Consider the following 16,321-nt stretch of genomic DNA (forward strand, 5'->3'; position numbering starts at 1 on the left):
AGAACGAGCCTGCAGGGCCCGGAGGTCTATAGACTAACAAACCTTTCACAGACTGATGCGGCGCCAAAACTAACGAAAAGGCTAGGGACTCAGACCCTTTAATAACCTCTGTGGGAATGGTAGAGCACGCCACAGAATCATTCACCACGATGGCCACCCCACCCCCCCTTCCTCCCTGCCGGTCCTGTCTATAGATGCTGTAGCCTGACGGGATAGCTGAAGCGATATCCGGATTGGAGGCAGCTCCCAGCCAGGTCTCCGTGAGCATCAGACAAGTCGGTTTTTCCAAAGTTAAGAGATCTGAAAGCTCCTGAGCGTGACTACGCACAGATCTAGTGTTCAAAAGTATACACAAATGCTTCACCAGTACCACCTTCCGAAGGGGAGGTAGCCGCGAACCAGCGACTCTCAACCAGCCACAGCCAGGACATGTGCTCTTAACTATTAAACGCCCGGGAAGTATACTACATTTTACATTTACATTCTGACATTTCGTTTGCCAGGCCTTTCCATGGTCCCTATAGTTTAATAAATTTGCTTGGGCATGCACAGGCTATGTATATTTGTTCTTCAGCACAAATGCACCAATCAATGTTGGCTTCCTATTTGCCCCCCATCGGGGCAGTGGCACTTTCCCACTTTTGTACGACATCTCATCTGGCTACCAGCAGAGCTACAGTACAGAAAAGAAGCGCATATCTATCGAATGTTTAGTCACCCCTCCCAATTCCAACCAAAACCACTTGGGAATTGAGATCTATTGGCCCCTCCAGGGCCTGTGACACCATGAGTTGGACCTCCTTGCAGAATGGATGTATCCCCTGGCAGTCCCAAAGGGAAAGTATAAGAGTGCCCCACTGTGCACACACCCTTAGGCAGCAATCATTTGTAACCCTACCCATGGCAGACAGTCTTGAGCTGGTGTAGTACGCCTTATGTACGATTTTGAGATGGATGAGTATAAATCCGGCTCTGATCGCCACATCTCTGGTGTATTGGCACATCTCTTCTCATTCATCATTCTCCACTCTGTCAAGGTACTACTCCCACTTATCCAGCTGTGCCCCCTGTGGGTGGGATCACTATTGGCAAGCAGCATGCCATATATCACAGAGACAGCATAGAGCTGTAGTGGGGAACAGCACTCTGTAGTCCAGTGAGCTCTGTTCTGATACGTCCTCCTTCGGCCTATACATGCCCGAGGGATATGCATGACCTGTATGTAGCTTAGGTATTGGTTCATGGTCAACTGTTATTGTGCCTGGAGTTCTGCAAAAGTCACCATGCCCTTATCAGTCCAAATGACCCCCAGCTTCGATATGCCAAGCATATCCTATTTCGTATATTCTTCAACTCGCTGTAGTGGCGCCCTAACAGAGTTTCCAGAGTTACTCTGTCCTATCATTCAGTCCTTTCTGTTGCCCCTCTCCATACCTTCATTACCATCACCGTAAGGTATGGTGCTGTAATCAACTTCTTCTTCCTGTAGATCTACCGAATATAACCTAGCGGATGCATAGCTCATCTGTCAGTTAGTGTTTTACAAACAACCAGTCAATAAATACCAATAGTTGGGACACCCAATAGTAGAGGCGCAGGTTCAGCAGTGCTATACCCCTGTCAAAGGTTTTTTTTGGTCATTGTTGCCAGCGCTATTTGCGGTGCACCACCATCCCACAATACTAGCCTGGTTTCAACATCAACCATCACAAAGAACTGCTCAGGGATTTCAAAAAGGAAATTCTGGAGGGAATATAACATTTTGTATAAGGCTGCTCTGCCCATTACGGATAGAGACAGATGTTGCCAGTGACCCACGTCCCTCCTGTACTCCTCAATCAGCCTGACTAGGTTCCTATTATGAAAGAGGTTCATTCTCTAGTCACATAGATTTCAAGGTATCTGAACCCCTTCTCTTCTCTGGGTATTGTGCACTACCAATTCCTCCTATGCTTCTACCCGCCAGCGAGGCAAGATTAGTAACAGTTAATGTGAAGCCTGGAATAAGTCCCAAGGACCTCAAAGATCTCCAGTATTGTAGCAATGGACTCCTCTCGATACTCTAGGTATCACCGGATGTCATCCGCATATAGCGAGACAATATCCTCCCTTTTAAAGCTCAAGTGCAGTCTGCAGATCAGAGCATCACAGTAGATCCATTTGGCTACTGGTTCCATTGCTATTGCAAATAGGAGGGAGATATGGGACAACTCTGTTTTGTTCCCCTCCACAGTTCAATCTCCACTGACAGGGTGCCATTTACTCAGAACCGGGCCATAGGGTATTTACACAAAAGCCGTACCCAAGGCCAGAAGGAAAGGCAAAGGCAATCCATTCCAGCAGTGTCATAATGTAAGGCCATTTCAGAGAATCAAAAGACTTTTTGTCGTCCTGCGAAAGGAGTACTGCCAGATCCTGCATTCCCCTTTCATGGGCCAGACACCCGAACAGTCGCCTGAGGTTATGCCTGGTAGATCTATATGGCATGAAACCTGACTGGTCTGGGGCTATGATGTTGTAGATTACTTGCATCAGGTGGTTTAGCAACACCTTTGCAGGTATTTTTGTTTCGATGCCGAGAAGGGATAACGGTCAATATGAAGAACAGCGTTCTGGGGGCTATCCCTGCTTATGAATTAGGACTATTATTGCCTGTCTAAAATCCCATGGTATTTCACTCTTATTTTTGGAGTCATACAGCATTTCTTTTATCAGTTTTACCACCTGGCTTCTCACACATTAAAAAAATTCCAGGGCAGACCTTTGGGGCCTGGTGATTTATGACTCCTCAATTGTGTTACAGCTTATGCATTCTCGCCCTCCTTTATCTCCTCATCTAGCAGCTGCGTCACCTCTCAGACCAGTTGTGCTCCTCGAATGTCATGAAGGTAGCTGTCCATGTCCCGTCCCCGTCTACTGTCTCCGCGTGGGGTACAGAGGCTTCCCAAGTAACCTATAAACACCTGTGACATCTCAGTTGCTGTTTCATGTGTCCTTCCACAGGGTCGATTTTCTGTACCTATCTCTGACCTTCCTCTCTCGCGTGTGATTCACCAAAGTTGGTGCAAGTAAGTACTTAAATTTCCAGCATCTCTATTGATGAGGGATACTATCCCGAAACACGAGCCATGTCTTGTGTCTAGAGATACTGGAAATATCAAGTACTTGCACCAACTTTGGTGAAACATTCACAAACTTTTTTCGAAACTCTATTTGCACGCACTGCATATACCAGAATGCAGAGGGGCGATCCGGATGAGAGGCTAGCAGTGTGCTCCCATCGTGGTTTTCCTGTTAAAGGGCTCCCGTGAGCCCCTTAGCTGACGAGCTTTTGGAGATGCACCTGCGCGCCTAAGAGGCATCGAGGCCTGTGACGGTTGTTTGGCGGCCTTCTCAACTACCCCAGAACTTTTCTCTACTGATGAGGGATACTATCCCGAAACACGAGCCATGTCTCGTGTCTAGAGATACTGGAAATTTAAGTACTTACTTGCACCAACTTTGGTGAATCACTCGCGAACTTTTTCCGAAACTCTTCAAGTTATACGCACTGCATATACCACAATGCAGAGGGGCGATCCGGAGGAGAGGCTAGCAGTGTGCTCCCATCGTGGTTTTCCTGTTAAAGGGCTCCCGTGAGCCCCTAAGCTGACAAGCTTTTGGAGATGCACCTGCGCGCCTAAGAGGCATCAAGGCCTGTGACGGTTGTTTGGCGGCCTTCTCAACCACCCCAGAACTTTTCGTTACTGATGAGGGATACTGTCCCGAAACACAAGCCATGTCTCGTGTCTAGAGATGCTGGAAATTTAAGTACTTACTTGCACCAACTTTGGTGAATCACACACAAACTTTTCCGAAACTCTTCAAGTTATACGCACTACATATACCACAATGCAGAGGGGCGATCCGGAGGAGAGGCTAGCAGTGTGCTCCCATCGTGGTTTTCCTGTTAAAGGGCTCCCGTGAGCCCCTAAGCTGACGAGCTTTTGGAGATGCACCTGCGCGCCTAAGAGGCATCGAGGCCTGTGACGGTTGTTTGGCGGCCTTCTCAACCACCCCAGAACTTTTCTCTACTGATGAGGGATACTATCCCGAAACACGAGCCATGTCTCGTGTCTAGAGATGCTGGAAATTTAAGTACTTACTTGCACCAACTTTGGTGAATCACACGCGAACCTTTTCAGAAACTCTTCAAGTTATACGCACTGCATATACCACAATGCAGAGGGGCGATCCGGAGGAGAGGCTAGCAGTGTGCTCCCATTGTTGTTTTCCTTTTTTAAATGTTGGAGCTGTGTTGACAAATAATAAAATTCTAGATCCGGTATGTCCAATTACCCTTTCTCCTACTCTCTGCACATCATGTCAAGAGTAAATCTACACCATCCGTCATTCCACAGAATATTCACCAGTAGTGTGTCTAACTCTTTAAATACCCTCTGGGGCCAGTTCATAGAATGTCCCCTGCATTACATATAAACATCTTGGTAACACCACCATCTTAATGAGGGCAATTTTTCCCATCAAAGACAGTTTCAGCGTGCTCCAAAATTGGATAGTGACATAGTCCCTCAATTACGCTCCCCATATTTAGGCAGTAGAAAGGATTTTCCTTGTGTGTCATGAATATCCCCAGATATCGGACACTGTCCCTCATCCAGGTTAGCTCAACTTGAGGGAGATGAGTCAGGGAGAGGCCACCAAGCCTACCCAGGAGTAAAAAGAAAGGACGTGGTTCTATTAATTTGGAGACCGGAGGCCTCCCCGAAATCGTACAGTTTATATTGCTTGGATTTACAGATTGTTCTAGCTTCTTGGTGCATCAGGTGTTGACCGTCCTCCCTTGTACTCTCCATGCAAGCACTTAGAGTTGCATCAGGGTGCGCAATGTGTTGTGCCTCCCAAGCTGGTAAATTTCTCCTCGAGTTCCCTGCCCTCCCAGTCTTTCTCCTCTTTTTTCATTATTGAGTGTGCAATTAGCAGGCCCCTCACCACCATCTTGTAAGTGTCCCATATGCTCATACCAAATGCCACAGAAGCTCTATCCTCCTTTAAAAAAGGTTTTGCAGGTGGCGCAGGTCTTCACACTTGTGCAGAAGGGGTCACTGTTGTGCTCTAGGGATCCCTTGTCCCACACACCAGACACTGAGCCTGGGGCCCAGGGGTCTTTTGTCAGTGGTATTCTGCATTCTTCTCTTGGTCAGGCCTGCAAGGCTGTCCTCGGGGCTAGGCCATGGCTTCCTCCAGTGTTCCAGGACCCATGTGATTTATGGGAGTGTCTCTCATTAAGTCCTCTCCTCTTGGGGTGAGGGGGTGCTGGGTGTTAATGGCGGTTCTCCAACCTTTCCTGTATCTCCGTCTAATGACTCTTTCATTCAGGCTGGGACAGCACCAGTCCCATGCCTGCAATGGGCTCCTGTGCTCCGTCTTAGTATCAGAGCCACAGCTCCTCTCTGTGATCGTCGGACCCCACACGGCGGGTCCCTCCTTTCGCTGCTGCTCACTCCCCGGGACTTGAGGGCACCACTGTTCAGGATCTGGGCACCTCTGTTTTCTGTATCGCAGCCACCGCCTTCACGGTCCGCTGCTCGGTGATCGGGGAGCAGCCACTGTACTGATCAGGCACCCCACACAGCTGCCAGGACCCCAGGTACTCGGTAAAGCCCAACCGGATGCAAGGCACCTCAGGATTAGTATGCTCACGGGGCCTTTCACTGCAGAGCTCAGCAATGAGCGTCTGTCGCCATTGCCGTCAAAGCCAAGGCCCCTCTAATTTTTAACCAGAAATGAGCCCAAAAGTCCGCTTCATTGCATGGTGGTAGTAACATTAAATAATTTACTTTGTTGAACTATGAAATAAGACACAATGTGTTCTTTCAAATACGCTTAACAATTAGCATTTATTGATATATACATGTGACTGTAGTATTTGTATAACCTGCACTGTTCAAATAAGACTCCAGCCAAGTTGTGAGCTCTTCAGGCAGCTTCTACCTGGATACAAGATACCATCCCTTTGGCTTTAAAGGTGTCAGCCCTCTTTGTTGTTTTCCAGCAGAAAGAGGCTGAGATACTTGGCTGAAACCTTTGCAGAAACAACTGAACCTCAACTTGGCAAGTACATTGTTAAAAAAAATAAGTGCAAGCAACAACATGGAAGAACATAAAATGCTAGGGCGCATTTCGGAGAACTTTCACTGCCTGGAGGACATAAGAAAAATAACAAGATATGTGAAAGTCATCTTAGGAGTTTTCCTGGTAAATTAAACCATCACAGACACAGGACAAGGAAGACAAATGCCCCCGAGGTATAGACCACAGGGAACACCTTGGGAGGTTTCTTTGGAAGCAGGACTGCAAATAAAGGTTCATATTAGTGCATGGGGGATCATGGGAAATAAAGATAATACATTCAGAGAAGCAACTATCCGAACAACCAGACTGAGATGGCAAAAAGACTTATCTCTGTAGGTATGAGGCCAACAGGGAGTAACCAACATCTTTAAAGTGCTCCGACTCATCCCAAGCGACCCATCAAGTTGAATGACATGGATGCTATTCCAAGCAACAAGGGAAGAGTCCCTCATACTTGTCATGTCCCTCCCCCTAATTTAGATACCGCACATCCTGTGCCACCCATATGGCCCTGAATCTCATTCCTCCTATTGTACTCATAACTTCCTATTCCCATTCCAGTTTCTTACCCACCACTACAATCTTGTTACGCTGAAAAAATCCCCCAATCTTACCCATTTTCCCTCCAACAGGGTGGATCTTTAGAATGAACACAACATGAGCACCACTAGTCACTTCCCAATGTATGAGGGGAGTGGGACCCTACAAGAGCAACATACAACGGTCCCTGACCTTCCAGGTTGTAGTGATTTCACTCAAGAACTTTAAATTGAGTTTCTTTAGTTGCAGTGCCGTCTAAATTTCTTCTGAGTGTGACATTTGTACCACAGAATGCAGTTTTTTTTGTAGGATATTTTACTGTTTGCCAAGTCTGTTATGAACCGTGTAGCACTGAGTTTGACCAAAAACAAATAAACAACATTCAGAAGAAAGAGGTCTTATCTTTGTAGTACATTTCTCAGTTATACCAGGGAAAAGGGCCACTAGAGTCCTGCAGGGGAATAGCCGGCCCCAAAATCTACCTGCACGTGGTTTGCCAGTCTCTTCCATCCACGCCTGTTTTTTCAGGATTACTACACAGAAATTTTTGTTGTTCATGTCTGTAAGGATAGTTGATATATTTTTCCCAGTCAAAGTGTTGAAAACCCCTAGGTATTAGTTGTTTGAAGCAAACTTTCTTTTCTTACGGGGGGAGATTATGCCAGTTAGCTGAGTCCACTCACAATGAATTCTGAATATCAAATTTATAAAGGGTGAGCTGACCATACTTTATCTAAGGAGAGGTGTGAGGGGAGTACAGAAAGTACATTTCCATTAAATTGGAAGAAATTCAAATGGCAGATCTTAGCTGATTTTAATAATGTTTTGGGCCTCTATCATTTGTTTGCATTTTTAATAGTCACATGTGCTGATACTTCTAATATTCTCTATAGTTGCCTTGCATCTAACAAGGTGTTGATTACTTTTAAATAATGACGAACATTATAAATGTAGTTGTGGTGGCTTCTCAGAGCAAAGTGGTGATCTCACAGTTTTACACTTCTAAAGGACCTCCTTATATCATTAATATACAACTTATAATAGATTTAACAACAACCCGTTAGCAGCAAAACTACAAAAGCATGTATCTGTTTTTTCTCCTATTGTCAACAAGCACATAAGTTTTATTTTTCACCAATTCACCACCCAATTGAGTCCTTTAGTCTGTGCTTAAGAAATGTGACTGTAAGTCACTAGCTTTAGAATTAATTCTATGTTGGGTTCACTGAGGTAGCCAAAAGTACAACTCCTGTACATGCAGGAACACCATAACAATTTGTTGTACTATTATACCGGGAAAAGATTATTCTTCACAGCTAAAAAGCATAAGACAATATTTTGACTAGGATCATAATGGCATGTTCCATGCTAAACATTGCCATTTGACAATATAAAACAATAAAAGATCAGGGTCCTTTAAACACGCTGGGCAAGGGCAGATGTCGGAATCTGATGTTATCATTATAAAAGTTTACAGAAGGAAAATAAATGTTATGGGGGCAAATTATGTAAAAAGCATTTATGTATTCATAAATATACATGATATTTTTCTAAAGCAAATCAAGTCAAAAGGCAACGGAAAGCTGTAAAGGGTTCCAAACAAAGATACAATAAGCAAGTATTTGGAGGAGTAGCAAAGTTGAGATAGTGAACGTGGACTACGCTGCAATGTAGTGTTATATAAAGAGGTGTGCCTTCAGCTTTTTCCTAAATTGAAGAAGGATTGAGGCGTTCCTTATAGATACGTGGATGTTTGTTCAGTTCCTGGGTGGACAGATGGAGAAGACCTCCTATGTTGTTTTTTTGAGTTTTACAGCTCCTGATGTTGAACAGTCTACAGGTGTGTCGAGAACCACCAGAGGTCAGTTTGTGAGCCAGATAGACATGGGTTCAATTTGAGCTGTGTAGATGATGAAGTTGATGTGAGCTGGCAAAAGGAGCTAATAAAGCTCCACCAGTGTGAACATATATGCACCTATATTTCTTCTGTTTCTTAACAGAGTGTAAACTGCTCTAAATAGAGGTGTATCAATGGAAGGATGCATTGCTGTTCTGACAAGTCATATTACTCAATTTATCAACTTTTTTGGAAAATATTGGATCCAGTTCAAAATATGTTTGTGCACCAAATTTGTACTTAGGTGTGTAAAAAAGCTATTTGTGCTAGTAAATGTTGCATGCTGATTTAGTGTTTAAAGGGTGAGAAGGGTTAATAAAAAGGGGCAATAACATGCATGAAACAGTCACAAATACGTATGTTTGTGTATTCACAAATATTTTGAAGGTATCTTGTTTACCTGGAAACACATACAACTTACTCCAAAAGGGAAAAGGAAGGCAACACCCACCTAATAGCAGTGTAGACAAAGAAGTTTCTGAACTGGGGACTGTATTTTATATCATGAGAAAGAGAAGTTACGTTTGAAAAGGGCTATTTCAACATCAGCTAACTTTGTTGATTTTCTACCTATTACAAATTATGCATGAGTACCTTTTTAGGTCGAGCATCAGTGTGCTTGCGCTGTCTGCAAGACCTGTTGCATTCAATAAAACTACTTTATTTCCACCTGCTGCTTACCATTTGTTGACCCCCATGTCACTCTTCTTTGCTGGCTGATAACTGGTTCCAAATGCCAACATGTCAGTTCAGTTGAAGACAACGGCGCACCGGTCAAGTACAATTTCCTTACGCCTTCACTGTTTATCTGTTCTTTGGGTGGACCGTATCTTTTGCTTTATTATCACAATCTTATCTGTTGCGTGTATGCGCCAGCACATAATCCCCTACCGAATCGTAGCTTGCTACTTCATGTGCATTTAGTTTTTAGTTTTTTTGCTTTCAATACCCGAGCGGGCTTGATGACTGCACCACATTCCTAATCCCACTGGGTGTCTGTGCGATCATCTTTACGTTATTTTAATTGTAAAACAAAATGTGTGTGAAAGTGCCAGCGCACCACCCCTCAACCATATCGCGCTTGTTACATTTGCTAAGACTCACTCCTCCTCCTTGGCTACAGCTGTTGCCTCCTTCTCTCTGTTGAGCGGGAGAATGGAGGCTTTCGCGCTGCAACTAATATCGAGGAGACACAAAAAACCCTTTGAAGTCGGTGTACTCTTCCTTGCTCTTTTTGGAAGGTTCCCTTCTGTAAACAGATCTGTAATTATTGGTGTTATGTCGTATGAATGCGTATTTTATCCACATTTTTAAAAGCCAATAAAGCTTGGATATTCTCAAAACACAGCCTAACCCTTTCTTAGGAACTTCTGCAAAATCGTTTTATATATACATATTATTGCAAACAAATCTCCTTGCGTGCTGTCATCAGTGTTACCTGGCTTGTTTTTTGGTTTGCTCAATTATATACATTTTACAGTTTTGCAGATGTGCCCTATTGACTTCCCTTCTGCTTTTTCGATTTCGCGAGTCTTTTTTGTTCATTTTTATTGGCATAATTTTGTTTTCTGAAGGCGCCTGTTCTGTCCTCCATTTTTCAACACCCTTCCACTTTGCAGCTTGACCTCTCCCCCCACCACTTCCTTAATCACTGCTTCACCTTTCCTGGTTCCAGGCGATTGCCAGGACACACCACGGCACTCTAGCAGCTCAGTTGCCTAGCTGCATGATAACAAGCATGCTGTGCACACTACTAAAAAGCAGGTGGTCACTAATTTGTATTTTACGAAAACGTATATTGACTCCACTGACAATGTACATGTATCTTAAGGTTTGCAGTTATCAAAGTGAGTTTCAAAACATTTATACAACAAAGCTTGCGGACGACGTAGGGTATAATAGGGTGCACTGCTAGGGATTATTATCAATTAGTAGTTTTGATTTACACTCCACCAGCTACTGGGGCATCGTCCCAACCCCAGACTAAACATGCAGGTATACAAAAAATCTGCACTCCCAGCTCATTTTTTGTATACCTGCGAGTTTCAAAACATGAAGCCTCTATCTCAGGAGGACAGGTCATGAATTGTACAGGCATTATCGTCGTCCTTTTTTTCATCATTGGGTTAAAATAATGTTTTGGAGTTTCTGTTGTGGCTTTATTAACGTGTTTTCTTCAAAACTTGGTAAACCCTAAATCACGCATCAGAATGTCTGACAGTAATACGTCAAATTTAAAACAATCTCTGCGTTTGTACTTATTCTAAATTTGGCCCTTCCTACCTGCGCGCAGACCCCACTAAAAGACCCAGTGAAGTGCAGCTTTTCTGAGGGCTTTAGCAAGAAACACTTTGAAAAACTTTTCGCTGGTGCACCCTGGAGATGCTTGCAGCAGTCTGCACATGCTCAAGTGACTTCAACATACAGGCGATCTACTCAAGTATTCTCTAAAGAAGCGCAACACCACTCCTGAAACACTCCAGACATCTCTTCGTTTGTTAAGATGTGAAACCTCACCTGAGTCAGAAAGCTTTTTTCCCATTATAATGCCCCGGACTAGCGTGAAATGACTCGCAGTAAATCTAAAGTAAACTGGTCATTCAGGTCGGAGTGGTATTCTTCTCTCTGTCAGGGTAGCTCAGTGGCTGCATGCATTAACAAAACAAAATTACTAGTCATGTGACACAATGTTCAAAGCATGTGAGCTTATTGTACATATTTTAAGCGATACCTTTTAATCGCTTACACCATGTCTCTTTAAAAGGATTCAATTCAGAGCCCACCCCAGTTTTTCTCATTTCACTTAAAGCACTGCTCTAACGTCCTACCTAAGACACCCTTTTATTCTTCTTCCTCACCGACAACGCCTCCATGGCCGTCTGACTATCTGCAAGCAACAGAACAGAGCATGCAAATAAAACAAAAGTAAAAAAACATTGCCAATATTAACGCCAACAGCTCTAACTTTCACAAATGTGAGACCTATTGCATTACAAATGCTTGTTGCGAAATGGAAGCACTCCTCGAAGTCTATGACGGACGCAGATCTTCATGTATAAAGCATAAATACCTTGGAAACCAAAGAAAAGTTGTCCATTTTCTCAAACGGAATAGGAAACCAAAGGGTATAGATTTCCAACTTTGCAAAAAATGAGCTTAGTCAACTGAGCGCCACATGCTTAATGTCAAAATACAGAAACAAATTCTAGAGGTAAAAATAATAACAGATAACAATCAAGATGACAGTACTGTCTTCCAGACCTATATAATGCATTGACACAAATGATGGACAGAGCTAAAAGGGAAACTCACCGGTAGAATTCAGATGTTCTCCATTGTTGTTGTGAAACATTCTTTCCTTTTTCAGCTCTTGAATGATCCCTTTATTCAAACATATATCTACATGCTTATTCAATTCAGAGAGATCAGTAGTCTTTTGGCACAGATTGCAAACTGGACAAACCAGACCCATGTCTTCTGAAAGTGTGGCTGAACAGGTCTGCCATGTTTCTGTCACATCTTCAGTTTCTTGAAGGTGTTCATTCTCATTTGAAGGGACTTCTATAGCGAGATGATTCTGCGGATGATGTGTGTTACTTGTAGGCACATTTCCATCCACTTCTTTTTCCTGCACGACGTATTTTTTTTTACTGTTGCTTTGCTGGGTGTTGATTACTACGAAGTTGTCTGTGCTATTTGGTTGTGTGTCAACCATCGTCTTGTCCGAGTCATTTTGTTGGTTAACAGTCAACACATTTGTTTCCATGGATGAGATATGGACCTCATCCGCTGTTCCCTCCTTATTTCCAACAGTATTATTCAACGGTGCCTGTGCTTCTCTGATAGTTTCCACTGCCTCCTTACCATCAGCATCATCATTATACGCGTCCCAACTGAGGCACTGGTCGATATGTCTGTTAAAGGCCTCTAGGTTACTGTTTTCCTGTTTCTGAAAGCAAACAGGGCACGTGAGACTTTGGCATTCAATTGTATCGCTTAACATGAGTGGGTCATTGGTTGCTATGCCAGTAGATATGGGTAATCTTGCGCACTGTGACTTCTGCTCACCAGTGACAAAATGTTTTGAATCGTTCTGTTGCCGTACAGCGCGCTTCTTGTTGAAAAAGCTTTCACCACAACCTTTTCCAGCAGGAGGTTGTGTGCTTTGCCTCGAAGCTGTTTCATCTGGCTGAGAATGTGAGAAGTTGCTTTCTGCATTTCGAACCTTTAGGAAATTGATTATACTTATTTGGTGGTGCTTCTTTTCCTCTTCATTTAAGAACCCTGACACTCGGACACCTGAACATAAAACAGAAAGAGGAAGGTAAAATACATAACAAAAATAACGATTAAGAAGCTAACAAATCTCTTTAAGATATTCACATGAATCTCTAAAGTGCTTTCAAAAACATTATTGTCTTGGAAGTGCCGTCTTTGCTGCTTCTATTGTGTTATTAGCCCAGAAGGAGTGTAATTAGTAGCTTGAACTGTGAATGTTAAAGTATTGCTAATTATTAACTTTACTGGCGAGCCAAAGGGGGAAGAATTGTCTTATTAAACATTTATCTAACCCTGAATAGAGCGTAGAAGTAAAAGAAATACTTAAATGTATTGTACTGATCCTACTTCTTTGCTCTTCCTATAAGGGCAATAATTTTATTGTCACGTGATTTTAACTTAAATTTAGTCGCTGTAAATTCTATGTCGGATCGGAGGCTCAGAATATGCTTAACTCTTCCTTTATTTCCGCTCAGCAGCCTTATCAACATCCCAAATACAGAAGACTACAAATCCTATGAGTCTTTGTATCAGAACAACAGTAAGAACAATAGAGGCTGTCTCATATAAACAATAGCAACGAACAGCACTTCCTCTTTCTTTGCTGCTCAGCATCCAGTTAAGTGCCTTTTCTAGCTATTGCCTGTATGTTTTCTATTTGCCTACCTTGTTGGGTGTGGTAGCTTAAGGGTCGTTTTCCAACATATAAGTGCCTCGCCCTAAAGCGGTATTTCCCAGTTTCCGGACACGGCCCCACCCCTCAGGGAGACCCTCGCCGCAATTCTCCTTCGCCTGGGTCGTTGATATTCGACAGGGTGATGCAGCGGCTGATTGAGGCTGTTATTCCTTTCCCTACTTGGGATTAAAGGGTACTCCCAGCCGTAGAGGGCCCGGGCGGCCTCAGATGGTTATCCTTCCGGCGGGTTTGGCGGGCGCCGCAGGAGTTCAGGGTGCGGTACGCTCCGAGCCCGATAGAGAGCGGGGCACTGGCCTGCTCATTCTCAAAGAGAGGGAAATCCCTCTTGCATTCCTGACATTCTTTGGCGTCGCGCTGGGCTGCTCATCGGCTCCAAAGTGCAGGTTTGCCGCGGAGTGTGTTTCCCCTTCATTCCAGCCTTACACGTAGCAAATGTGCATTAACCCCAAATAAGCCTTTGCTAATCCAAAGTGGTTTTAACTTCATTCTCTATTGTCTGATGCTCTTTTTAGGTCTCGCCCTGCGATTGCAGGCCAAAGGCCTGCTGTCGCAGAGCGAGACTATTGTAATCATTCTGGCTTTCAAGGACTGAAAGGGAGAGGACAAGAGACTGGCACGCGCACGCAGCAGCCTGCCGGAATCGGATCAGGTCACGCGCGTCAACACGCGCTCCGATTCCGGCAGGCTCTTCACAACACATGCACAACACACATACAGCCCCCCCCCCCCGCCTACACACACACAGAACCCCCCCCGCCGAGCATACACACACACACGCACGCACACACATACACAAAGAACCCCCGGCGCTTACACACACACATCCCCAACCTCGTCTCGGCGTCTTCGCGCTCCCTTACCCCCGCTCGACTGGTGCGCGCGCACCACTGGTTTCGATTCCCGCGTCGGCTCCTCTGTGGTGCGCGCGGACCACAGGTTTCTATTCCGTGTTTATTTAAACAGCCAATCAGGAGGCAGAACTCCTTTAAGACGTGCTCCCTCTCTGGTCCGGTTCTGGCATATCTGTTATTAGGTAAATCATAAATGCGCGTTACATATAACAGGAGGGGAAAGCTCCATAATAGCACGGGGCAGAAGCAAAGAGGCTGCCCTTCCTTCGTGACAGCTGTGCTTGCAAGCCTTGAAAGAACTCGCCCATCCTGGGAAGGGTAGAGCGCCGAGCAGCTTGGCAGCTCTGAGACAGACAGTCAAAAGGTGGGACGGCACAATCCTGGGTTACCAAGATTTCACAAATCCACACTTAACGCGCAAAAGGAGCAGCTATAAAAAGGAAGCTCAGAAGGTGATGAGTGCACGGCAATGGTGCGTGGTATTTTCTGGTACAGTCTGGTAAACAACGAGGGGGGGTTCCGGTAACAGCGCCACATTCAGCAAACCAAGGAAATGCCAAAGAACAGGAATATTCCCAGGAAGCGTGCACGCGTGGTAAAAATAACGAAAACATTACGCAAGTAGACAGTCATCAGTGATAGAAATGCACGAGAAATGCTCTGTTCAAAGCTCCGTCCGAAGATGGCGTCTGCGGTGCTTGCTTAGGTTTGCTGACTTACGGCTTATCTGCTACTGGTGTACGGCGCCCACTTATATATTTTAAAAAAACAGCAGTCTTGTTTCAATTTCTGCTGCTGCGCTCGCTTTCCTAGGTGTAAGGTTTACCCTCCTCACCGTTTGCCAGCCCCATGCCACTTCGGTGCTTCCCTTGTGTCCCTCCCTCACCTGGGCTTTCACTTGCCACTTCTGTGGCTTGCTGTGCCCGGGCTGAGGCCTCCACAGTGCTGATCAGGGGATGGCCCGGGCTGCACATCAAGTAAACTCCTTCCCTGTTTTTTGGTGCAGCCTCTGAGCGTGCAAAAAGAGGCCCTCACAGGAAGCAAGAGCGGCAAACTCAGGTGAGGCTTCCTTGGCATAGGGATGTAGGAGAGGGGCTTTGTCGCCTCGACACGCCTAGCCAGCTGATGCAGTACGTAGTTGGGGGTGCTTCTGCCAGATCTGCAGTCTCCATCGTGTCTAGCTCCTCTACACATTTTTCCTCTTCTCTACGTTCTCACGTCCCTCTCCCTGCCTCCTATTTTCTCTGTTTCTCCCTCTCAATCGATCGGATGCCTGTTCTCTTTCCATCAGCAATTCCATTTTTTTACAGCAAGGTGGTTCAGTGATTTAAGCTAAGGTTACTACCCCATGTGGGGCACTGAAGCGCTAAATAGGTAGCACACTGCACCGGTTGAATCCTTATTCGGTACTGCCAAAAAAGAGCCAAGAAGTAACACCTCATTACTGCCCCCCATCAATTCTAAGTGACGCCACCCCTCCCTGCCCCCAGTTAACCCACTATAACAAATTGTCTACCTCCCTGCGAAACCCGCAGAGGCTGGGCCCTGGATCCACTCTTTAATTGGAAAACACGAATTACAGGACTCAAGCCACATTAACAGCACTGGAAGTGCTGTTTTGCCCAGAAGGTGCGGTTCAGTTCAGTTCCGCTCCGCACCGTAAAGAGTTTAACTGTTCATACAATCCAAGCATGGGTGAGACAAAAGACAGAGTGAGCGCATTTATACATGATTGTGCATGCATGTCTAAAGTGTGCACACAGGGTAGGTATTTAGGAATGCCTGCGTGTGTATGCTTGTATATATGTGCATGCATTTGTCAGTGTGTAAATATATCGCCTCCTGGTAATGCTGTGTATGGATGTGCATGCTTCCTTATGTGCCTATCTATGTGTGCGTGTGTCGATGTGTATATGTGCTCAG

General features: G+C 44.9%; 1 protein-coding gene across 4 annotated transcripts in view; it reads right to left on the reverse strand.

Moving 5' to 3' along the window:
• POLK (DNA polymerase kappa) overlaps window positions 1–16,321 on the reverse strand; it is a 922,939-nt gene that overhangs the window by 50,251 nt on the left and 856,367 nt on the right. For 3 of the 4 annotated variants that reach the window (XM_078675233.1, XM_078675231.1, XM_078675232.1), the window contains one exon: window positions 11,885–12,871. In XM_078675233.1, coding sequence (XP_078531359.1) covers window positions 11,885–12,871 — 987 coding nt within the window. Of the gene's footprint in view, window positions 1–11,400; window positions 11,460–11,884; window positions 12,872–16,321 lie in introns of all 4 variants that reach the window. The other variant, XR_013607050.1, reaches the window with a different exon arrangement.

The sequence above is a fragment of the Lissotriton helveticus genome, chromosome 2_1 (assembly GCF_964261635.1).
Source record: "Lissotriton helveticus chromosome 2_1, aLisHel1.1, whole genome shotgun sequence".
Classification (NCBI taxonomy): domain Eukaryota; kingdom Metazoa; phylum Chordata; class Amphibia; order Caudata; family Salamandridae; genus Lissotriton; species Lissotriton helveticus.